Source organism: Betta splendens, chromosome 2 (assembly GCF_900634795.4).
Source record: "Betta splendens chromosome 2, fBetSpl5.4, whole genome shotgun sequence".
NCBI lineage: Eukaryota > Metazoa > Chordata > Actinopteri > Anabantiformes > Osphronemidae > Betta > Betta splendens.
Genome location: NC_040882.2, coordinates 14,904,500 through 14,926,799, shown reverse-complemented (window position 1 = coordinate 14,926,799; position 22,300 = coordinate 14,904,500). Strand labels below are relative to the sequence as shown.

The 22,300-nt window shown below is 45.1% G+C and overlaps 3 protein-coding genes and 3 non-coding genes across 11 annotated transcripts; 2 read left to right on the top strand and 4 right to left on the bottom strand.

Moving 5' to 3' along the window:
- The first annotated feature begins 944 nt into the window (after window positions 1-944).
- prox3 (prospero homeobox 3) lies at window positions 945-10,132 on the top strand. Of its 4 annotated transcripts, XM_029175906.3 has the most exons (8): window positions 948-1,313; window positions 3,113-3,176; window positions 3,322-3,411; window positions 3,801-5,674; window positions 5,759-5,872; window positions 7,344-7,456; window positions 7,593-7,698; window positions 8,530-10,132. In XM_029175906.3, the coding sequence occupies exons 4-8, from the start codon at window positions 3,803-3,805 to the stop codon at window positions 8,701-8,703; spliced, it is 2,379 nt and encodes a 792-aa protein (XP_029031739.1). In that variant the 5' UTR covers window positions 948-1,313; window positions 3,113-3,176; window positions 3,322-3,411; window positions 3,801-3,802; the 3' UTR covers window positions 8,704-10,132. The 4 variants fall into 4 exon arrangements, with proteins under 4 accessions (XP_055359742.1, XP_029031739.1, XP_029031732.1 ...); XM_055503767.1 differs by lacking the exon at window positions 3,322-3,411 and having other exon boundaries at window positions 945-1,313; XM_029175899.2 differs by lacking the exon at window positions 948-1,313 and having other exon boundaries at window positions 3,111-3,176; window positions 3,310-3,411.
- Window positions 6,812-6,885, bottom strand: trnai-aau (transfer RNA isoleucine (anticodon AAU)). The gene has a single exon. It is a non-coding gene; the product is annotated as a tRNA-Ile (tRNA).
- Window positions 8,281-8,354, bottom strand: trnai-aau (transfer RNA isoleucine (anticodon AAU)). The gene has a single exon. It is a non-coding gene; the product is annotated as a tRNA-Ile (tRNA).
- Window positions 10,133-11,766: 1,634 nt separating the features above from the next.
- Window positions 11,767-14,787, top strand: tmem179ba (transmembrane protein 179Ba). Its single transcript, XM_029175964.3, has 5 exons — window positions 11,767-11,925; window positions 12,611-12,807; window positions 13,239-13,376; window positions 13,658-13,736; window positions 13,853-14,787. The coding sequence occupies exons 1-5, from the start codon at window positions 11,830-11,832 to the stop codon at window positions 14,048-14,050; spliced, it is 708 nt and encodes a 235-aa protein (XP_029031797.1). The 5' UTR covers window positions 11,767-11,829; the 3' UTR covers window positions 14,051-14,787.
- On the bottom strand, window positions 14,210-14,291 carry trnas-gcu (transfer RNA serine (anticodon GCU)). The gene has a single exon. It is a non-coding gene; the product is annotated as a tRNA-Ser (tRNA).
- Window positions 14,788-16,986: 2,199 nt separating the features above from the next.
- Window positions 16,987-20,413, bottom strand: brms1 (BRMS1 transcriptional repressor and anoikis regulator). 3 transcript variants are annotated; one of them, XM_029175949.3, is made up of 10 exons: window positions 20,260-20,413; window positions 18,695-18,922; window positions 18,511-18,601; window positions 18,248-18,375; window positions 17,991-18,070; window positions 17,720-17,816; window positions 17,558-17,647; window positions 17,409-17,473; window positions 17,296-17,335; window positions 16,987-17,216 (listed from the first exon to the last, which is right to left on the bottom strand). In XM_029175949.3, exons 2-10 carry the CDS (start codon window positions 18,918-18,920, stop codon window positions 17,209-17,211), a joined length of 825 nt encoding a protein of 274 aa, XP_029031782.1. In that variant the 5' UTR covers window positions 18,921-18,922; window positions 20,260-20,413; the 3' UTR covers window positions 16,987-17,208. The 3 variants fall into 3 exon arrangements, with proteins under 3 accessions (XP_029031782.1, XP_029031771.1, XP_029031762.1); XM_029175938.3 differs by having other exon boundaries at window positions 18,695-18,949; window positions 20,260-20,408; XM_029175929.3 differs by lacking the exon at window positions 20,260-20,413 and adding an exon at window positions 19,979-20,187.
- Window positions 20,414-22,300: the final 1,887 nt, after the last annotated feature.

Sequence of the window (22,300 nt, the reverse complement as noted above, 5' to 3'; positions counted from 1 at the left end):
GGGAGGGGAGAGGTTACTTAGGTGATACACCGGATGACTGAAAAAAACACATGATGCTCACGAACAACAAGCAGAGGCAGCGACAGAATAAAGTGAAAACAGACACCACAGAAGCAGGTTTATACGGGAGCCATTAACAGCAAGAAGTAAGTCAGCGCCACTTCAGGTGGAGCACGTACTCACCTCAGAGCAGGACGTTTATCTGCTGCTGTTATTAAAGCAACAGGGTTAATTCAACCGTAATTAAAACTGTAAAGCAGTCATTTTCCTTTTGTATGTCTGAATATGAACCACCTCTTCTCTGTGTGTATGGCTGATTATGCTTCAACACTCAGGTCTGCATTAAGCCATCATATTCATATTTTGTCATCAAAGCTTTTATCCTCACTGTGTTGGGACAGACAGTCTAGTGCATAGTGGCCTTTGTACACTGTGCATAAACGCACAACTACAACACAGGAGAATAGAGTGTGTCCAAGCAGAGGCCGATCAGCCTGAAGCATGTCTCCCCAACTCGTCTCTCGTGTGTCTGTAGTAAGACTCAGTCAAAACATAGGTTTGTTTAATCTTTACAAAGACGTTACTAATACCAATATGGAAAATAAAATAATAATAATTATGATTAATTAAACATTGAGAAATGTAATATTATTTTGTTCTATCGCTCAAAGTTTTACTGTAACTACTTTGTTTTAAAAATGCTGTTTTTAATTTAAATAAATTTTAAATTTAACTGAAAAACTGCAACAAAAAATTATGTTGCAGTTTAGATAAAATTCCCGTGACGAGATAATGCGAGTAATAAATGACCCTTGTGTTTGCGTGTAAACACAAGCTCCTTTTACCAATGTCCTGAAGCGTACTCCGTTAATTAAAAGGGTTAAATGTCTTTGGTTGCGCGTGTGTGCACGCGCGCGCGTCTGTGTGTACACGCGGGGGTCATGCCAACATGGGAGGGACCGGACCGTCAAGTGGACAGCTCTCGCGCCCGCCCACCGCGCGCCACTCACTCCACACCGGGAGCAGCGCGTGCGGACGATGCCAGGCAGAGATAGATGGGCAGGCCGGCGGGAAAACGCAGCCGCACAGTGACACAACTAGTTAGAGCAGCGAGAGGCGCAACTGACAGCGGAAGTGGAGACGATCCAGAGCCGCCGCCGCCGCCGCTTCACCGTCCGCTGGCACCGATGTCCGAGGCCCGTCCGGTGCCAGCTGAACACCGCCGAGCGAGGCAGAGCGCACGGGAACGGCCGCTGGAGCGCGACGCTCCGCTTCGCTGAGCGGACGGACTCCTGTCGCCGACCGAGAGCGAGGTAACGTCCGAGGCGCGCGCCAACGCCGATTTGACGGAGTGCGTTCGCGCCGCGAGCTTCGGCGCGTGTTTGTTGTGCTTCTTTAACACTGCGACATTAGTCCACCTCTGCCAGTTAGTCACAGGACGCACCGCCGGGCGGGCGCGCGCTCGCGCTCACACACACAAGCGGCTCGCGCGTTAAACTGCCCAAAGCGGATTCCTCTCGCGTGGCAGAACCGGCAGATGTTATCAAAGATAAGCTTCAAACATTATAAGAATCAGATGGGTTCATAGATTAATGGATTAATTATAATTATGAATTAAAACATTACATACATAACATATGCAAATGGCTGCGAGCCCACCAGGTAGCCTGGGGTAACCTGTTGGCCCATGTGATCTCTGTCTACAGCCTGTTTAATTATCTACACATTAACATAGTGAACATAGACTGTCCGAGATTATTTCACTAGCATATATTATTTGATACCATTAAGCTGCATGAGTTTATTCTGTGCATGTTCCCTCTCCTGTCAGATTTCCAAGTGGCGGCTACGCGGTCCAAAAGCGCTATTCCTAAATCTAATCCAGAGGTTATTAGCTTTAATTTTCGGTATTCATATTGTGCGCAGCTTTCCACTGGCTTTGAAAAGCTAATCTGTCCCTGATATAAGCGCATTGGCTTGCTTGCCATCTGGGCTGTATTATAGTAGTGAGGAGAGGGCATTTGAATAATTGATATTTAGCTATTTATAGGAGGATTATTCTTTTCATGTTGCACCAGGGGGCCCATCCACTGGCCTATCCATCCATCCATCCATCAGAGCTTCCTACCTTATCATTTTTAATTGTGAGAGCTGACACTAAAGTGATCTCACCTGTCCTAAATTTTTCAAAATGGCCTTTATTGCTCATGCTCTCTGTACTTTTGTCTATCTCCTGTCCGTCTTTATGTTTGGTGAGTGGTAGTGTATGCGTATGAAGTGGATTAGGGGTGTTATCAAGCTAAGTAGGACTGCTGTGAACACACACACACACACACACACAAATACATGCTGTTCTCACTCTGTTTCACTCCCCAAGGACCATTGACCATTGTCAGCCCTCTCTCAAGCCTCTTTTGCTTTTGTGTTAGTGCGTGTGTGTGTGTGTCAGTGTGAGTTTGACGGTAAACACTCTGATCAAACAGTGCTTAACAAGCTGCCTGAACTGATAACAGAGAGAGGGGAGGAAGAGAGGATGAGAGACGAGTAGAGAGGAAGGAAAAAGGGGGAAAGGGGCATCGGGAGGGAGAGGAGGTTACATGCTGAATAGAGTGAATGGGGATGCGTATTCCTGAGCTTGATTAAATAGCTATTGCAGTTATTAAAAAGCTAATGCTCCCCGTCCACTGTTTTGACAAGCTTTTCCAGGTATTGTGGGAACACGATGCAGCTTTACAAAATAAAAGTGGTGTTTTTTTTAATACTATTTTCCTTTAGTCCATAAAAAAAGTCTAGATAAAATGTTCTGTACCCTTGTTTTTTCATACTTTTTGTGTCTAAGCAGAGTTCATTTGCGTGCAGGTTTGAGATGCTCATTCTTTCTTAGACAGCAGTGGTGGAAACAGGAAGGACAGATGCCACGAGGAGAGGAGGTTTATATGTGACAGGGATCATGAGCCAGATGTTAACCTGCTGCACCACCAGCACATAGCCGGGCCCCCCGCCTGCTGGCCCGCACTGACCCCCTCCACTGCAGTCGTGTGGCTTCCTCCCATGGCATGTTTAAAGGCCACGTACTTACTTTAATTCTTTGCTCTCTGCTTACATTTTGCAGCTCTATGAAAGCACATTGCGTCTCGTCCCCGTTCCTCTTCGAGCAGTGCTGCTTGGCTCACCAGGTAATGAGACGTCCACATTCTGCTTTGCTTTGATTCATTTGTCAGTCGTTTTGTCAAACTAAATAGTTTCTGGTATTAAGCAAGTATTTCTTTCAATACCACAGCTTTTTATATTAGTTTTTTTAATTCGCAGATCTTTTTTGAGGTTTTTGCCAGTGACACTGAAAACTTTCAACAACAACCCTCTGGTTCCTGTTGTGGGGGATAAACGACACAGAGACCATCAACAGCTTCCGTGAGGACTCTTTGCTTTTGATTCAATTGAAGCAAACTAATGGGGACATTTTTTAAATATTTTTGGTTGACATTGATTTTTTTATATTAAGAATTTTGAGTACTCCATTACATATCTAGGGAGGCAAAATCCTCACACACATGTACATGTATGTCAGTAAAGAGCAGCACAGCAATTGTGTGCATGACTAGACAGACCTAGAGGAGCAAAATGTGTACAACGTAGAGCTGTCTTTCTCATTTGCTGAATATACTCTTGAAGGGTACTTGTATGTGAGAACCTTGAACACTTAGTTACACCATTGAAAACAAATTAATAAAATGAAAAGCAGTAAAAAACAAACTTTAGCAACCAAGTAATAATTCTTCTCTGTCTGCTTGCTTCCACAGTGATGGATTCACCCACAGATCTTTTCAGTGACTCCTCTCCCCAGATACATGCCTTCACTTCCACTCTAAGCTCCACAGATCTACCTGGAGGTCATCCCCAGGGCAGTGCAGGTTGTCCTCTTCCTGCCTTTAGGCCTCCTGGATTCCCCCTCATCCATCATCTCCTCCAGCCGGGTGGAGCCCACCGGAAGATTGGAGGGCACCTCAACAAAAACCTCAGCGCACACAGACATCTGGAAGACAGAAATATGGAGGAAAATGCAGGAGAACGGGATGAACAGGTGGAGCCAGGAATGGAAGAAGGAGAGGAGGGAGATATAGAGGAAGTGGACGACATGCTGAGGGTTAAAAAGAGGCGCAGTGATGCCGCCCTCGCAGCAGAGTGGCGTCAAGATGTCCTGAAAGTTAAGAGGATGAAACTGGAGAGACGACAGAGAGATGGCAAGGCTGATGGAGAGGCCGACGCAGGAGGCAGGTGTCAGCGCGAAGGAGCGCGGGAAGGCAGGAGACGAGAGAGGGAGGAGCTGAAAGAGCAGCTGGAGGAGGCGAGGGAGAGGCTGCAGGCCCTGCAGGAGAAGGTGTGGAGAGCGTTTGGGGAAAAGCACATGGAAGAGGAGAAGAAGAAAAGCAGGCTCAGGAACGCAAGCCGAAGGGCTGAGGATAGAGAAGACCTGGGCTTGATGGAAGAAGAGGACATTACTGAAGGAATGTATGATGAAGAGGACGTAGACGGTGGAGAGGTAGAAAAGGAACCTTTCCTTAATCTCTCCGGTTCCCCTTTCGATAACTTCCACAAACGGAGGGAGGAGAGACACAAAGAGAAAGAGCGGAAGGCAGAGCGAGGAGGAGGAGGAGGATTTAGCTTGGGGGATGCCATAGAGGGAGCAGGACTGTGGTTGGACTGTGGAGGACTGGTGAGAGGAGACTGGGGTGCAGGCCTGGAAGAAGAGGGCGAGGAGGGAGGCCAGAAGTTTGCTCAGGCGCTGAAGCTGGAGCTGGGCAGCGCCGTGGCCCGAGTCATCGACCGAGTGCTCCGCCTGTACACCGAAACCATAGATTTAACTCCTTCCTCCCCGCCCGCCGCCGTCGCTTTCCTCCCACCTGACGTCGGGGGCGAGGGGCGCAGGGAAGTGTGGATGGGACTGCTGGCTAGAGAACGAGGCGAGGAAAAAACCAGGGGCAAGGAGGAGAAGGCGGGGGGGCAGGACGGGGAAAGGGAGAAGCAACTCCAGAAGGTGAACGGGAGCGCGGCGCCTCCTCCGCAGACGCATCGCAGCGAGCCGGCAGATCTGACCCTGCCTTTGGCTGTTCAAAGGTCTCCTGATGTGCGAAAGGCCCACCCACTCCTCGGCACGCCCCTCTCCGCCCACCTGAATGCCTCACATCCCAACCTCTCCCTGCACCACGCCACTTTACCCCGGCCCCCGCCTCTGACCCATCCTCCCCTCTTACCCCCTGCTGCACAACCCAAGGACCCCTCTTCCTCTTTCCATCTATCTTCGTCGTCCTCTTCTTCCTCCTCATCTTCCTTCCCAGCACCTGCCCATCCTCATCCACCGCCTCCTCCCCCTCTACCTCTCCCACTGCTCCACTACTCCATGCAGCAGCTCTTCTCTCGCTCTCTCCACCACCCTCAGCTCTCACACCTCCCCCCCTCACGCAAAGACTACCTGGGCTCAGACCCATTCTTGGAGGTCTCCTCTCACACATCATCCCACCCGTCCTTCCCCCCGCTCCCCCTGCTTGGGCACCTGGACCCCTCCCTTGCTCGTCATGCTCATGGAGGGAGAGATAGGGAGAGAGGGATGAGGGGAGATGGAGGGATGAGAGGAGGAGGGATGGATGGAGGAGAGCTCTACCTGACAGCTGGGGGAATATCCTTTTGTCAGCATGGTGAATGATGGCATGAAGTTTTGTGTTTGTTTTTGTGTTTAAGAGAACTTCTTAACTGGCCTCATGCATACACCCAGGAGGGCTTGTCTCCCTGTCATCTGAAGAAGGCAAAGCTCATGTTCTTCTACACCCGCTATCCCAGCTCCAATACACTCAAGACCTACTTCCCTGATGTTAAGGTGTGTGTCCCCAGTCTGGATCAAGACTGGGATTTTCAAAGATATACTTTAAATCAAGACACGCTTTACTGTAGAATGCGTTACTTTATTTTAATCCCTTATAGATTAGAATACAGTATGGTATATTATTACATTATATACCATTTCATTTTATAGACATATTTATAGGATTTTAACAAATACTAACAGGTAAATGCCTAGAGGTAAAAACCTTAATATTTTTGGAAACATGTAAAACACCATTTAGAAAAAATAAAGTATCTCTAAATTTCTTTAAAGTACACTACTGGAGGGAATGTGTTAAGTTGTAGCAATGTGAACTGCCTTTTATAAAAAGTCAAAACAGCATTTGATGCTGATGACAAGCCTCATGATAAATAACCTTCTTCAGCATGATGGCATCCATTACCATCGGCGTCCACCAACAGGGTTGTGAATTGCCACCGCGTCAGGCACCAGAGACCTTGCTTCCACAGCTTCCAAAGTCTAAGTCTAAGTCTTCAAAGTCTATCATTGACCTCTGGCCTCCGGCTAAGGCCAGACTGTGCCTAGCATAGAAGTACAATAACGTAACACCCCTTGGGTTCAGATCAGGGAGGCCGTTCCTCCCAATCACGCCTCTTCAAGTTTTATTGTCCATGTGGGTGTTAAAATCCCCAGCAGAATGATGGGGTCCCCAGTTGGAGCGCTTTTCCAACTCACGGTGGCTGAACTGGATATCTATAAGCAAGCCCACACCAAGCGCAAATTCAGAATAGGAGAGAGTCCAGCCCCTCTCAAGGAGTTGGGTTCCAGAGCCAGGTTGTGTGTGACTATTTCTAGCCAGTACCACACCTCAGTCCCATGTGACTTCTTCAGGCTGTGCCCTACTGAACAGACACCGTACCAATGTGGCCAATTGGTTTAGTGTTACTTACGTTATTACAATTGTTAAAAATGTGGCCCGTACGGGGATCGAACCCGCGACCTTGGCGTTATTAGCACCACGCTCTAACCAACTGAGCTAACCGGCCATGACGTATCTACCATTTTATTTCCATGTGTGAATCGTATGTGGTCCGGGTGCCACGCTCCAGGATCCTAGGCAAGTTCTGAGCAAGTCCATTAGTACCACAGTGGCATCAAAATCACAGTAGCTCGTACAGCGACTGAACGAGCTACTGTGATTTGTCATTAGCGTCATTCTCTAACTAACTGGGTAACCCTTTGGGAAAAAATGGCGATGGAGCCTGAAACCAATAAAACACTGCATTGATTTATTTATTTGCAAGAAGACAACATTCATCTCCAGTCATCCTATATAACCTCTAACTCTAACCAACATATCAATTTCCACTGTCCTGGTTGATGTCTGTGTGTTTTACTTAATGTGAATGTCACTGATTGATCAAAACATTATGGTAATATGCATCATAAAATACTTTTCTCATAGCTCACTGCTTCTCCTGCTGTTTTTCTGCCCACTGTTCAGTTTAACCGCTGTGTGACCTCCCAGATGATTAAATGGTTCAGTAACTTCAGAGAGTTCTTCTACATCCAGATGGAGCGCTTTGCTCGACAGGCTGTCCGTGACATGCTCACTCGGTTAGTTTGGGAAGGCACTGGACATTTACGGCCACATGATAAAGACTGAAATATATACTAATTCATATACAATAGTATTTAGTGATACTGTCTACAATACTTAATTTCGAATGGTTTATTGTAAATTTCAACTCAGGGATGGTGCGCCCTGCCTGGGCAGAGACAACCAGCTGAGAGTGGGCCGGGATACGGAGCTGTACCGCATACTGAACATGCACTACAATAAGAGTAATGTATACCAGGTAAGTGTGCAGGCGTCCATGTGGCCAGGATAGCTGTTCTGTAACACTTAGTAGTAGTATTCTTGTCTAGGTATTTTTAGGTACTTACTTACATGACAGCGTGAAGGTTAGGTATTTACTGATATGTTTGAACGAGCTATGTTACTGAAAATTTTTCAAAATTGTGCTTGCCTGAACCCACAACCTTGGTGTTATTAGAACCATTCCTTTCCAACTGTTCTAACCGATCTTGCTCAGTTATATTAATTTTGGGGGAATAAATATCATCTGAATAACAGTTTCAAAATTAGTTCTTATTTGAAGACATAGTGGAGGAGCCTCTGATTCTGTGACAGACAGATTTATCTACCATATTGTGGGTTTCAGCTACCAAAGCAATTAGGCACAGTTGTAGGCAACAGTACAGTCAGGAGCAGTCAAACATTGTGTATGCAGAGTACAAATTACGGAAATATGAGCTGTATCATATTTGTACCATAGGCAGGAGTATTAGTGAGAGATAGACATGGAGATAACTTGAAATATTTATTCTAATTCCAGCTACAAAGACTTATTAGTTAGACCATATATTTATTAAAAGCTTGGCCCGTACGGGGATCGAACCCGCGACCTTGGCGTTATTAGCACCACGCTCTAACCAACTGAGCTAACCGGCCATGAATGTTGTGCGACAGGTATGCTCAGATGCAGGTTCGCTACCGCCGTTTATATTGACAATTTTAATATCGACTAATACCGAGCTGACATTGTTTCTATGTCATGAACAAAAACAACAAATATTCCGTTAACTCCACGTACCGTACGGTCTCACGCTCAGATTTGTGTGTGCAGGTACCTGAGAGATTTATCGAGGTATCAGAAGTGGCTCTGAGGGAGTTTTACTCAGCCATCTGGACTGGCAGGGACAGCGACCCCTGCTGGAAGAAAGGCATTTACAAAATCATCTGTAAACTTGACAGTCCTGTACCAGACGCCTTCAGACTGCCTGGATGTCCTGTTGGCTGATGCTCGAACCACTGTCATTGCATACATGTATACAACCACATACACAAACAGGAACTAACTGAAAGAAGGGAAACTAGTAGAGACAACTACGAAACATTTTACCATATGACAGCTAATGTAAAGCTATTAAATTATACAATTTTGTTTATTCTGTCCGGAATAAATTTGTCATTACAATGTGATGAAACGCTACTGCTTGACACGGTGTACAGAAAAGAGATGTGCATAAACAGGCAGGCACACAGAGGGTCAACAGACTGACACACTCAGTGCTGAGATAAGAGTCTTGCGATAGCACTTATCGGAAAACGTGACCATAGCATTGAATTAGCAGTGGACAGAGCAGGATTTCACTTTCCGAACATTCTTCACCCTTCAGTTCTCTTGTGAAATCACAATGCTGCTACACAGGTTTGATTAAACTGTGGTTAAAATACCGAGCGCTGCAGCTACACGGCTGGAACGACCTGACTTCAGTACAGTGTTGTTAAAATATGCATTGTTGCTTCTGTTTAAATTAAATCATAAACATAAATAATCACTGAAATTGAAAATGCCATTCTATGCATCTAGTGAGTAACCACACATTCTGCTGACAGCTGTTTACTACGCATGGGCACACACGTTTCAATATTTTCAAACCATCCACAGCTTGAGTACATGCAGCACTCAGCATGTTTACATGTTTTTTTACCTACACATAATTTCAACACTTTGAAAACACAAATCATGATTCTTTCTGGTCAAATGACTGATTATATTCCATGACACATGGGATTTCAAAATCAAACTCATGTTTGTCATTTGCTTCAGTCTATTGGTGTTTTTTTGCTAATGTTTCCATCTCTATTTAATATTAAATTATTACTTTAATATTAAATTATTACATTTTTTGTACATTAAGAGGCAGTGTAATCAACTGTAATTCAAATTATGTCAAGGAGGACTATATATTGGATTTGAAATAGTCTTATTAATAATGTTTTGTTGTTTTTTGATGTACCCTTATTGTTGAAATACTTATGTTTATTATTCCTTTACTCTGATGCTAAATAGGATGGTTGCACAATTATTATATATCAATATTTGTTTTGCTCAAGCCCAAAGGTCTCGATGAAGCATCCGCTCTATCTACTATATATCATGGCTCTTTTATTTAGAAGAAACACATGTCTGTTTATGAAAATGCTGGTTGGCTGCTCCAGATTCAGATGTCTTCTGGGTTAATCCCAACTCTAGGACTGAGACGTGTAAAGATGTACACTTTTTGTGATGTGTTTTCAAGTGCATTTTTCCTATATTTGGATTATGTATCCCATTCTCTTCTATTCCTCATGGTTTATTCTGTACCGTAGACCTGTGCTTCATTCAAATGTTGGTGGATGTCGATGTTTAAACTTATCAGTGAATTAAAGTGATACCAGGCTTGTGTTATGTTCTTTAATTCAAAAAAACTTCTGCTCCTGGTAGTCAAAAGCAACGTCACCACATATATAGCCTTTAATCTACACTAACACTAAAAACAAACACTACTTCTAAAACAGTGCTACAGTAACACACAGACAGCTTCACTGATATGACCTGGATTAAGATACTCAGCCATGAACTATAGTAATTCTAAACACTTGAAACAGCATCACACACAAGTATGTTAGCAACATCCATCCATTTTCTACCGCTTGTTCCCAGTCTGGGTTTTTTTGGACTGTGGGAGGAAGCCAGAGAACCCAGAGAGAACCCACGCAAGAACATGCAAACTCCACACAGCACCCGGTCCGCCGCAGGAATCAAATCCAGGCCCTTCTCGCTGTGAGGTGAAAGTGCTACCCACTGCAACACCGTGCTGCTCTATGTTAGCAACATATCCAAACCAAAGGATTTGTGTCAACAAAGCTGTCATTTCAAACAATTCAAACAAATGTGCCCTTTTTTTCACATTTAGGTAGAGTACTTTAAGTATGGGTTTTTGAATGAAAAGGCCATAAAAGCCTATATCCATAACTATTGCAGTGGCAATCTATGACCAAAATAGTTTTCTTTTTATACTTTTCACATGATAAATCTGGTTCCACTTCTCATTGTTCCTACAACTTGAATTGTGTAAGTTCTGTTCTCAAACCTGTGAAGCAAACAACAAAACAACTCAACAAGAACTATTTACTATGTAATGTTACACAGTCTGCTACTTATCCATAAGTTCTTAGTGGGTTTGAATGGCTGTACAGTGAAATAAGTACTTTTATTGCAGAAGTAAAATCAACACACATCAGAATGACTTCGCATATATAAAATGTCTTGTCATGTGACATAAGTCACAAGGTCAGATTAAGCCTTGGGCAGGGAAGCATCACACACATTCAACCCTGTCTATCTTTGTGAGGACATTCAATGACATAATGCTTTCCTATCTGCCCACCCTATAACCTGAACCTGTTCCAGCCATAACTCACTTCAAACAGCACATGGAAGTTGGGAGGACCAGCAACAAAAGTCCTCACTGTCAGTAAAACTGTTTCCAGGCTCATTATGCATTAACCAGTCAGTGTACATTATGGACTTTATACAATTGCAACACTTAAACACTGTAATCAGCCACATTAACATCGCCAATTAATACTTACAATGATTAACAGGTGTCACGACTCAGTCCATCGCACTGATTCATATTTGTTCTTTCCCCTCGACAGACAACATCTGGCTTTTATTAACGTGTCTGATCAAGCTAACACACAGAACGCAGCCTCTAATGCAAATCCAAATGCATTCACCTGTAAACCCGACAAAAACAACCGTTCCAGAGAAGACGAGGGCCCCGCGTAACTACGACGAAGCGCTGAGTAAAGTTTACATTGGCCACAACATTACCGGAAACCGCACGTTGACGCCTTCAAAGTTAAAGCCCAGAGCCGGCGCCAGTCCCTTCAAACGGTCGTCTTATATCATTTGGAATCAACTGCTTCTCATTACATTTCCATGTATGTTTACTACATATCTTTCAATACTGTCTTATCGAAATAAGTAAGTGAATCATTTTTACTATAGTCGCGTTTTTTAGCGGAAGCGGTGCGTCCACTATGTCCGCCTTTACGCACGCCTCCGTCCAGAGGGGAACCGAGCCGCGGGACGATGGCGTTAACGGGAGCCCTTCTACTGGAGCTGGCTCTGTACGCCAGCAGCTTCGTCTGCGGGATTGTTACCGCCGTGTATCTCGCCGTCGTCCAGGTGACTTTTACCTCGCGCGTTAACTTTTTAAATGTGCGCTTTTGTGGTTTTCATTGTCTTCCGGGTACGCGCACTTTTCTTAGTGCTTGTTGGAGTTTTTAAGTGCCTCCAACTACATACACAGCTGTAGTTAGTAATGTGTTTTTCACGTTAATCCCCTTCATTCGTTTGTTTACGGCGTGTGACAAAGTGAACGTTACGTCAGGCCAACTGTAAAGTGTTACAGTTGTTAACAGTTTGTTACATTCTGCACACTGTTATTACGGATGACAGGCGGCGTTTGGGCGTTCTGTGGAACGACGGCGCGAGGAACCCGAAGAAGACACGCGCTTTCACTTTGCCGCGCTATGCGCCGAGATTGCGTCCTGTCCGACTGTGTGCGGATCATTATTATTCCCATTATCTGTCGCTCGCGCCACTTTGTCCAAGTAGCTGCTGTGCTCTTGTAACGTGAACTAAAAAGCTGTGAAAAAATAACATTCGCTCAGAGGGTGCGCGCGAGAGAAATAACCGTGTCACGTGTTTATGCACCTAAACACGTGACATAAAGTATTTAAATCACGTGAGCAAATTGTCCTCGTGACCAATTATTGTTCCTATGATCATCCAGAAGTTATGTCCTTAAATCAAATGCAGGCAAATACATGAGCAGATAAGATAACTAACAGCGTGTCTTTCCTCCCAGGGGGAGTTTGGAGGTCGGTGTATGTTGTATGGACTCGTCACCTACAATGCACAAGCAGACGTCATCGGAGTCCAGTCGTCCAGCGCCGCGTCCCTGTGTCACTTCGTCACGGCCATTTCCGTCATGGTGGCCGTGGTGTGCTTCTCGCTGACTCTGTACCTGGTCTACAATTTGTGCATCGAAAGAGTCGTCACGAGGTGATCACCGTGTTTATGATCATGTCACATGGGTCACTTCACCCTTTGGTATTTTCACCATCGTTGCAGTCAGTGCAGATTTTCATTGAACACTTCAAACATGCCATTACAATATTTTTTTTTTGCCAGAATAGATATTTCTTAATACTTGAAGTTAACCGTACCAACACCACAATCAACATTTCATTAGGGGAATGTTTATAGTCATGGTTAGTCGTACTACAGCAGAGATGAATCAGTATCAGGTGGTTCGGGCAGGTTGGCAGGAGGAGGTCCTGCAGGCTGAAGCAGAACTGGTTGAATAGAACAGGCTGCAGACTTGCTGGGATCAAAAACAAGACACGGGGCATGTGACGCTTGCATCATGTTCCATTCATCGATTCTTCGGTTCGTTAGAGGTTAAATTAATTTATGCGACATTGCTCCCCCAGGGAGCGTCTGGGGATGAACGTAATCGTGGCGGCGAGCGGCATCTTCCTGTTCTTCCTGCTCATCACTGGCTGCATGTTGAAGATCGGACGGGATTCGCTGTGTTCGTCGATCATGCAACATGTCCACAACATTACAAGGTGACACACACACACAAAACCGAAGTCTCTAATGAAAGTAAAAACAACATTTGAAACCGTGTGAGCTTCGGCTTTCTGATTTCTTTAAACCACCTTCCAGCCTCACTAGTCCAGTTAATCAAAACTCCTTGTTTTTAGGCACACCCAAAGAAAACAACACATTAACCTACATTATATTTTCCCTATTGAAATGTTGCCCGTTAGCTTATTTTTCCAGAAGAAAGGTAGTTTGAAGCTTGATATGTTTTATACCATCTTTTGTTTTATTTCCATCTCTAAAGTTGTGAGCAAGCCCAAGATAAAACATGGGTCAGTCCACTAACAGGAAAATGGTTCTACAGCCGTCTGCACAAAGCTGAGGTCAGTGAATGAATGTACTGTAACATATGTATGGAGTCAGACTTGCTATTAGTGTGGACTGCTGGTCCATCACCATTAGGTTCACAGATGACCTTTTTCCTCTCTTGCTTCTTCAGACAGCAGTGTGGGTCAACTTCTTCTTCTGGCTCATCATTGGGGTGATAATGATCATTCAGAGGCGTCAGAATACAGGGTCAAAGTTCCCCGAGGGAGCTTCTGGCGGGCTTTTTGGTGGGGGTCCGGCAGCGACGAGCGAAGAGACTGCGCCAATTTTTGGGGGTCCTTCAAGTGTACCATCACAACCGTGGGAATGACATAAACATATTTATTAGCACAAACTGGTAACGTGGGAGTAGACAAAAGGGGTAATTATATTTAATGTCATGCTGGAGGTCACGTGCTAAGCAAATACCTTTTTTGGTTACAATATACATTTTTAAATAAATAGTTTATAGAGTGTAATAGAAATCACCCGACGAGGATGGGATTCGAACCCACGCGTGCAGAGCACAATGGATTAGCAGTCCATCGCCTTAACCACTCGGCCACCTCGTCTGTGTGTTAGATGGGAGGAGACAGTTGATGACAGCACCATGGAGGCGGAGCGTGTCTAACAGCGGCATGAGGCCAAGAGCGAACCGCTCATACGTGCAGTTACCTGTTTCCTACATCTCACTAACCGAGGCCAAATGTGTGACTAATGTGAAATGTGGGTTTCGTTTATACAACCAACATATAGGAGAATGTTCACTGCAGGCATTTATTTTACATTTCATTAAAACTTTTTCACGAATTTTACAAATTCCTATTTCTAAATTCTACGCACACTGAGTTTCTGCTTTGTTTCACCCAGGTTGCACTACTTGTTGCCTTTAGTCTTTATTTATGATGAATTTGATTATTTTAAACTGACTTGTCTTTTTATTTTTGACCTCGTCTTAGGACGACGTTTCATCTGAGGATAATTCATTGTCAGTATGTAAACTGGATCACTGCTTGAAGAAACAGCCACTACTTTTTCAAACAATAAACCAAAGAGTTTCAAACGCAACGTCAGTGTTATTGTTTCCTCAAATAGTTTCGCAGTCATTCAAAGCGTTTCCTCAAGCGGAGACTGTCGACGGACGGTTGAGCTGTGGCGCCCCCTGCTGGTCGCCAGAGGCGCTTTACAGCTTTAATTTCAACTTGACTTTTGCTTCCCACATCAAAGCAACAGCATCAACGCCCTAATTCAAATCCCAAGACCAATATGAGCTGCCCTCACTCCAACAGTCCCACCTAATAATGACCTTTGATGAAAGCATTTCTTTCTGGACTCAACTTTAATATGAAATGCCAACACTTTTCTTATGGTCATATTACACTGTGACTCTATGCTACTGCACTGGTTACCAGTGACATGAATGCAATGAGCTTACTGCTTCCTTTACAGCAGGTCTCTCGACCTCTTGCCACTGTAATCTCTGGATTACCTGACCTGATCTGATCCCGGAGGTAAAAGGTAACATTCACCCCGACACAGAGGTGAGGGAGACGGGACAAGAAAGAGTTGGACGACGGGTGAGGAGGCTGCAAGGAGGTTCACGCCGAGTTGAAAGCACCATCATCTGTAATTGACGAGGATCATAGCTGGACTTATTCCGCCACAAACCAAGGGAATCTGTAGAAGGAGAATCGGGAAGGGGAGCGGTGGCGAACGGAGAGGACTGGCTGAAACGTGAGTGTCAGTCAAAGACAAGTACACGGCTTGTGATTAATTTGACTCTGGAGTCTGTGGTAAGTCATGATGAAACCCTGTAGTCTGCTACTGTTAATGGGCTCGTGAGCAGTCGGTGTAAATGTGTATTAATGAAAAGCCAGAGAAGTGTTAGCGCAGGGATGACGGACAGATACGGAGGAGAGCAGTGAACAGCAGTAGCCTGAGCTAAGCCACCATAAGCCTCTTTAAGCTCCGTCACTCCACACATCAAACGTTCTGTTAAACCTGTTCATCTGTGCTGCGACATCTGAGCTATTGATTCACTTTATTTGCTTTTTTTTTGGCAGGATTTACAGCCAAATCACACGAACGGCACAAACACACAGTAGAGTCGTAAAATCTCACATTCGGATCCCGCAGAGCCTTTCAGCTGGATTCATACAGTTGATGGAGTCTGTTTAAATCATCTGTCTGCCTAAACGGCCCCAGGGCCAATCTCTGCACCCTGTCCAGGGCCCGGTCGTTCGTTCTGCCGTCCGACCTCCATCTCCACCCCTCTCTCTTTGTGCAGAACATGTCCCGTGACCAGTGTGAGTCGGTGGCGGTGAGCGTGGAGTCCCTGCTGAACGACGCCAAGAGGATGCAGGCCCAGTGCCGCGAACGCAGCGAGCAGCTCTCCGCGGCCGCCACGCAGCTGAGGGTGGAGTCGGCGGCGCTGAGGGAGCAGTGCGAGGCCACCCAGCTCGACATGGCCCGGCTCCGCCGGCAGCTGGACGAGCTCATGGACACCAAGTCGGCCTTTGAGGCGCGGGAGAGGCAGGCGCGTAAACTCAGCAAGCAGCTGTGAGGAACGAGGAGGACGTACGCGTGACATCACATCGCAGGCTCCCATTAAAACCCTGTGACTGGCACCGATGAGCAGATGAGAAGCAGAGGGCGAAGGAGGGCAAAGACCCAGACAGATGTGAAGTCATGAGCAAGACAGTGACAGAAAAGAATAACACGCAGTTAGCACCAAGCACCAGCTTCAACTGGTCATTTAAGAATCTGAAGCTGCAAGACAATATTAAGCATTAGCCGTGCTTTAAATATCTTCATGTGATACTAACTAAGGATATGGTTTAATAGCATTAAACATGTCATTCTTAGTCTAATTAAAGTCATTGTTTATGAACATTAGCAGTTCGGTTCTGAACTTTTGTATGTATGTGAATAAATAAACATAAACCATTCTCACTTACCAAACATTTTCATTGTTTCTGTCTTCATAACGGGTTTTTGTGTTTGGTCTCGTGTCTGAAGAGGTGGATCGGTGTGGTGAGAGCAGACCTTCGCCCTGCGGTGTAGGCTTCACTGAGGACACAGGGCCGAGGGGGCTCCAGCTGCTGATGCCCAGAGTGCATGAAAGACTAGTGCTGGGCCACAAATAAGGTTTCACTGGTGTATCTACAGCGTCTTCCTCCTGACAGCTGCCCACATCATTAAACAGGAGCGTTTCATCCTTCAAGCCTGGAGCACAGATGTAATCCACAGACACGCCAACACACAAGCTTTGTGTCACAAAAGATTAAAATTTAATCACCATTATAAATCATTCTATAAATACATATTAAAACCTTTTAAATAGAAATAGATAACAAGCATGGGTTGGCTGGTCACACAGGGTCAAAGGTGCAGAGAAAAACAACAGTCTGAGGCGAAAGCAGCTGTTAGTGGAAGGAGCTGGGAATGTGAGTGTTTGCGTCTTCGGCCTTTGGCATCGCTGTCCTAACATCACCGCTCTGCAACACAAAGCGGGAGCGCGTCAGGCGAAGCCACATCAGTGTCATGTTTGAGTGTGCAGGCTGCGGGCCAGCTTACTGTCTAGTTTCTTCTTCAGCGGCGACAGAGCTGCCTTTGCCTGAAAACACAGACACAGTAAGAAAAACCTCCACGGGAAAACTCAAAGGGAAACTTATCCACTGGTTTCCCACCTTCTTAATAGTTGTCCAGTCCTCAAGGATGTCAATGTCCCTCAACATGTAGACTATGAAGGGTCCTGTGAGGGGAGGGGGTTTAGATGTGGCTCAAACACAACAACACAACCTGAGATCAGTGTAATTGTAAAGTGGCTGAGTTTTACCTGAAACCAGAGCTACTTTCTTTTTCCTCTCCGACTGACCAAACAGGTTTTTCTTTTTGGACTTCTTGCTCCTCAGCTCGTCGCTCCATTCTGGGGTAAGAAGGCGTTACGTTAATCACATGACGCCTCACTTCGGCCTCGTGTGCGCCGCCGACGCCGTACCTGAGCTGAGATCTATGTTCTGCCGGTCCTCCTCCAGCCTCCGGATCTTCTCCAGCAGCTCCGTCTTCATGGCGTCAAACAGCAGCGTCTGTTCGCTCTGTAACACAGGCACAGCTTCAGCTGGACGGTCCTTTTCTGAAAGTGTGTGTGTGTGTGTGTGTGTGTGTGTGTGTGTGTGTGTGTGTGTGTGTGTGTGTGTGTGTGTGTGTGTGTGTGTGTGTGTGTGTGTGTGTGTGTGTGTAGGCTGTGTGTGCATGTGCATGTGCGAGACCTCCAGGTGCTGCTTTGCTCCTTGCACTTCACACTCGTACTTGTGTTTGATCACCTGCAGACACAGCTCTCTGTACACACCTGGAGGTAAAGACGGGGAGCACGTTAAAAAGGCGTCGCTTCTCATTTACAAGAATTCAAGACCAACGCAATCAAAGTTCTGTGAAACGTGCAGCATAACAGTGAATTGTGTTAAGTATGTCGCAGCACGAGATCAGACATCAAACCAAACTATATGAGGAAAGGCGTGTCACATACCAGCCACCTGTGTCCGTATCTGCATACTGTTTTGTAGACCAGCCAGTGGTTCTCTGTATTCTCCCGCTTTACCTGTCAACACTTCATCCAGCTTCACTTTTACCTGGTTCAACCGCTCACGAAACAACCTGCAAAAAAAATTTAAATAAAATGGTCTTTCCTTTGTTTCCCTGGAATCTTCTGTTGCTTGGAGCACAGATTATTTGACATGATAGCAGAGAAAAGGGTTTAGGAATGTGTCTATATCTTCCTGTTCGACCTACTTCTCTTTCAGCTCTTGGAATTGTTTTTCCAGATCAAGCATCTCATCCACACATTCCCCTCTCCGCCGCTCGCAGTCTTCATCGTCCATCTCTTCACAGAGAGAGACAGAAACAGTCAAACAGACACTGTAACTCTGCTTGGAGACGTTACTGGCATCAGTCCAGCAGCACAGCTGACTCTTACCTGAACTCTCCTCCTCTTCCTCCTCCTCTTCCTCCTCCTCAGTCTCTTCTAAGTCACTGTCCCTCTCCTCCATGCTCTCCTCCATGGTTTCCTCTCCTCCGCCACCTCCTCTCTCCTCGTTCTCTCTTGGCCCCTCCACCTCTCCGTTGGCTTCATGGAGTTGTGAGTCTCCTGCATCCAACTCCACCTCCTCCTCCGGCTCCCTCACAGGGGGTTGGGCCGGCATACCTGGAACAATGACAAGTGTCCGATGTTCTGAAAAGACCCAAACAAAGTCATGCTTTTAATGCTATAGAAATAGCATGGAAGGAGCTGAAGTAGGCTGTTAATGCAGGACAGACAACCAACACCCCTGAGTTGAAGCTGTTGAGTAAAGATGAAGAAACCCCCTCTAAGATGATGGTATTGTTGCAAAAGGGGCTCACAGCTGTTGCTGAAGTCAAAGATTCATATGTTCTTGCCCCATGGCTTTACAACCATTCACATGGCACAGCCAATAATAATAATAATAATAATAATAATAATAATAATAATAATAATAATATGACATGAACCAAGGGAAGGGCTACACATTAACTGCTGCTAGGTTTGATTGATGTCAACTTGTGCAGATGCCCTCGGGTCCAGCCCGAGCCAGCATCTCCACTCGGGAAAAAAAAGACGCATGATAATAAACAGACGTTTGCTGATAAAGACGCGTTCTCGCTGTGAACTGAACTGGTGATCTATTGGGTTTCTAATAGATTACAGGTGGAAAGAAGCGGTGAAACCGCGGGACGCCGCGCTGCCGTGTGGCTTCCGTGTATCAAGGCAGCCACAAACACCAAACACACACCGGAAACTGGGGATCTGTTCGCGAGTGGCAACATTTGACAAAGCCAAAAACCATTGCGCCGCATCGGAAAAGATTCACGTAAAATATTTATAATTTCTTCGCAAACTCCTCCCCTTTGATGGGGCTACAAATCCTGTTTGGACTCTTATTTCACTCGCTTAACGGACGTCCAGGTCTAGATGAACGTTAGCCCAGTTAGCTTGACCTCTAGCCGCTTCGTGACGTCATAGTGCAATGTAAAGTAAGATGGTCACCGTTATGAGGCGACACGAAGGCTAAAATAAAGACCAGGGCGGCTGAATCTCAGTCCTGTGTGACGTGACGGTCACTTTACGACCCAATCAGCCCAAACACATAACCGAGACGCGTCGCTCCGGTTCTAATTTCAATTCAGGAGCAACCGCAGCCCAAGTGAAGTCAAGTGCAACAGCAGCTCCGGGAACACGCACACACGCAGAGCAGACGATCGCCGAACGCACTCCCCGTCATTCAAGTTGCTCTGTTGACAGATGCGGTGTCCGAACGCACTGAGCGCGTGGCGGCGACCGCTACGGGCACCGTTTAGGCGTGTTTAGGTAAATGCGTTGAGGCGCTACCGGAGAACCGTCATACGCTCCGCTCACGGATTAACTAAGAGCGGTGTCCACCCATAGAGGCGGGCGGAAGATGCAGTTTGTGAGCGGATACGCTTCCCTTCAGCGCTGGGCCGTAAGCGCGACGGGCCGCTCACCTTCTCCCTCTTTTCGGCGTCAATAAGTTCAACAAATACTTGTTATATTTCCATTTTTAAAAGTACTTCCTCGTCACTTCGGTTTTCACTTCGACACTTTGCCGGACTCTCCAGCCTGTAAACTCAGCCAATCAGCGCCGAGCGCTAGCGCTACTGTGACCAATAGGAGCGACCATCCCGAACGGCGCTTATCCAATCAAAATGGACCGGTAGGTTCGCTAAACCAATCATAATCCATCTTGTTGCAGGAACCCCTCACACGTAGCAGGCAATTTCGGTTTAGTATAGCTTTATGTATTATAGCTTACATCAGTACAAAACAATGTACACAACCAGTAAAAGGGGCTCACATACACATTAAAACAGAGACAGGTTGTTTTTATTTATAGAAAGCTATTCTCATGTAATCTCGTGATTATATTTTTAATAATTTTCCTTATTTGTGAAAACAATTATAAGTGAGCAAAGCAGTTTCCCTCTGGGATCAATGCAGTTTTCGAATCTTTATTAATCTTTGGTTATAGATGACTATGTGCTCTAGTATTGCTGTAATGTTTAAGCTGTGGTATTACAGGAGAAGGCTTTATATTAATGTGTATGTTTAAATTTTAGTTAGGATCCCGTGATTCATCTATGATCATCTGCGATTACACACGTGTCATGAGAACCAATTTCCTTCAACCCTTAATGAAAAGTTTTCACAATGTGAAGCAGTGTAGTTGTGTTCAGCAGCACCGCTTCCTGTCCATGAATTTGCGTTAGCAACCACGTGGTCAGAACGTAACATGCTCATAGGTGACACCGTAAGTGTCATACTGCTACAAACCAATAGAGGGAGCCAAACAGTAAAATAACGTGGAGACCTACAGACAGTAAGTTCAACAGTTCCATAACAATGGAACTGAAACTATTTCTCATAGCAAATATTTTAATGTTCAAGCTGAAAAGTACAGGTGTAACTGAGAACGTTAATAATATTTTAGCCTGTGTCTATGCTGGTAAGTGACATGAATGGAATGCTCCTCATCAAAGCCATTTCACCATACCTTTATCAAAATGCATTTAGGCACAAAGGAATAAAAAAACAGAAATTGACATGATGTCAGTTTTAGATGTTTTTATTAAAGTTGCATAAAAGTGTAACAAAATTGGGCAAAAACAAGACCTGTTGTTGATATTGCTACATTTGTTTGTTGGTTTGATCTAATCATTAGCCAGAAAAAATCCCCACTATTACTCCAGTCCACATGGTTTAGCTCTTGTATTTAGCCTCAATGATAATAATCAGTATATATATATATATATATATGCTTTTGCAATTTTCCCAACAGTAAAAAAACAGACTTCTCAATAACAGTCTAAGAAGGTATCATCCAAACCTGGATTTAGAAAGTAAAATCCACTCAAATTCAGATATTGATTGAACTTGCCTGGTCTGATCTGAGCAATCAAAATGTTTCGAAGCGATGCTGATCGTGCTTGTTTAAGGAAACACCACCAGTAAGGCAAAACAATCGCACCAAAATGTATCTGAATGGATTTTTGTTTAACAACATGTTAATCCAAGGCCCGGCATCAAAAAATGTCATGATCACAATAAAAACAGACCAGTATCCAAATGGTAAGTGTAAAGAACAATTGTTCTTATCTAAACAAAATCACTGTATCAAGGCCTAAGTATTAAACACGCACTTCTAGAAAAAAAAAAGATTCTCATGGTTTGTCAAAAAGAGAGCGACAGAGGAGCTGAGATTCTCCGCGTCGCAGTTCTGACAGTAACACATTTTACTAGTCTGCGTTACCATTTTTAAAATGAATGTCTCCTGTTTATTTGGTTTGAGTAACATAAATAATACCTAAGGCAACATCTGTTTAAGAAAAAAAACCTGAAAGGGCAGAAAGGAAGAGTGGTCAGAAGGATGAAATTGAATGGAGGGAGTAGAGAGGGGATGCCAGGAAGAAAATGACAGAGCAGCAAGATGAAAAGGGGCCAGAGTGTTTGGCTGAGACAGAAAGAGACAGACAGCGGAGGTCTGCTGTC

Excerpts from the sequence above, each read along its gene's own strand:
- tmem179ba (XM_029175964.3), top strand. The coding sequence starts at position 11,830 with ATGGCGTTAACGGGAGCCCTTCTACTGGAGCTGGCTCTGTACGCCAGC. Across the intron at positions 12,808-13,238 it reads ATCGAAAGAGTCGTCACGAG|GGAGCGTCTGGGGATGAACG; the intron begins GTGATCACCGTG and ends TTGCTCCCCCAG. Across the intron at positions 13,377-13,657 it reads CATGTCCACAACATTACAAG|TTGTGAGCAAGCCCAAGATA; the intron begins GTGACACACACA and ends CCATCTCTAAAG.
- brms1 (XM_029175929.3), bottom strand. The coding sequence starts at position 20,018 with ATGACGGGGAGTGCGTTCGGCGATCGTCTGCTCTGCGTGT. Across the intron at positions 18,376-18,510 it reads TTCCAAGAGCTGAAAGAGAA|GTTGTTTCGTGAGCGGTTGA; the intron begins GTAGGTCGAACA and ends TTTTTTTTGCAG. Across the intron at positions 17,648-17,719 it reads GAACATAGATCTCAGCTCAG|AATGGAGCGACGAGCTGAGG; the intron begins GTACGGCGTCGG and ends TTCTTACCCCAG.
- prox3 (XM_055503767.1), top strand. The coding sequence starts at position 3,803 with ATGGATTCACCCACAGATCTTTTCAGTGACTCCTCTCCCCAGATACAT. Across the intron at positions 5,675-5,758 it reads TCTACCTGACAGCTGGGGGA|GCATACACCCAGGAGGGCTT; the intron begins ATATCCTTTTGT and ends AACTGGCCTCAT. Across the intron at positions 7,699-8,529 it reads ATAAGAGTAATGTATACCAG|GTACCTGAGAGATTTATCGA; the intron begins GTAAGTGTGCAG and ends TTGTGTGTGCAG.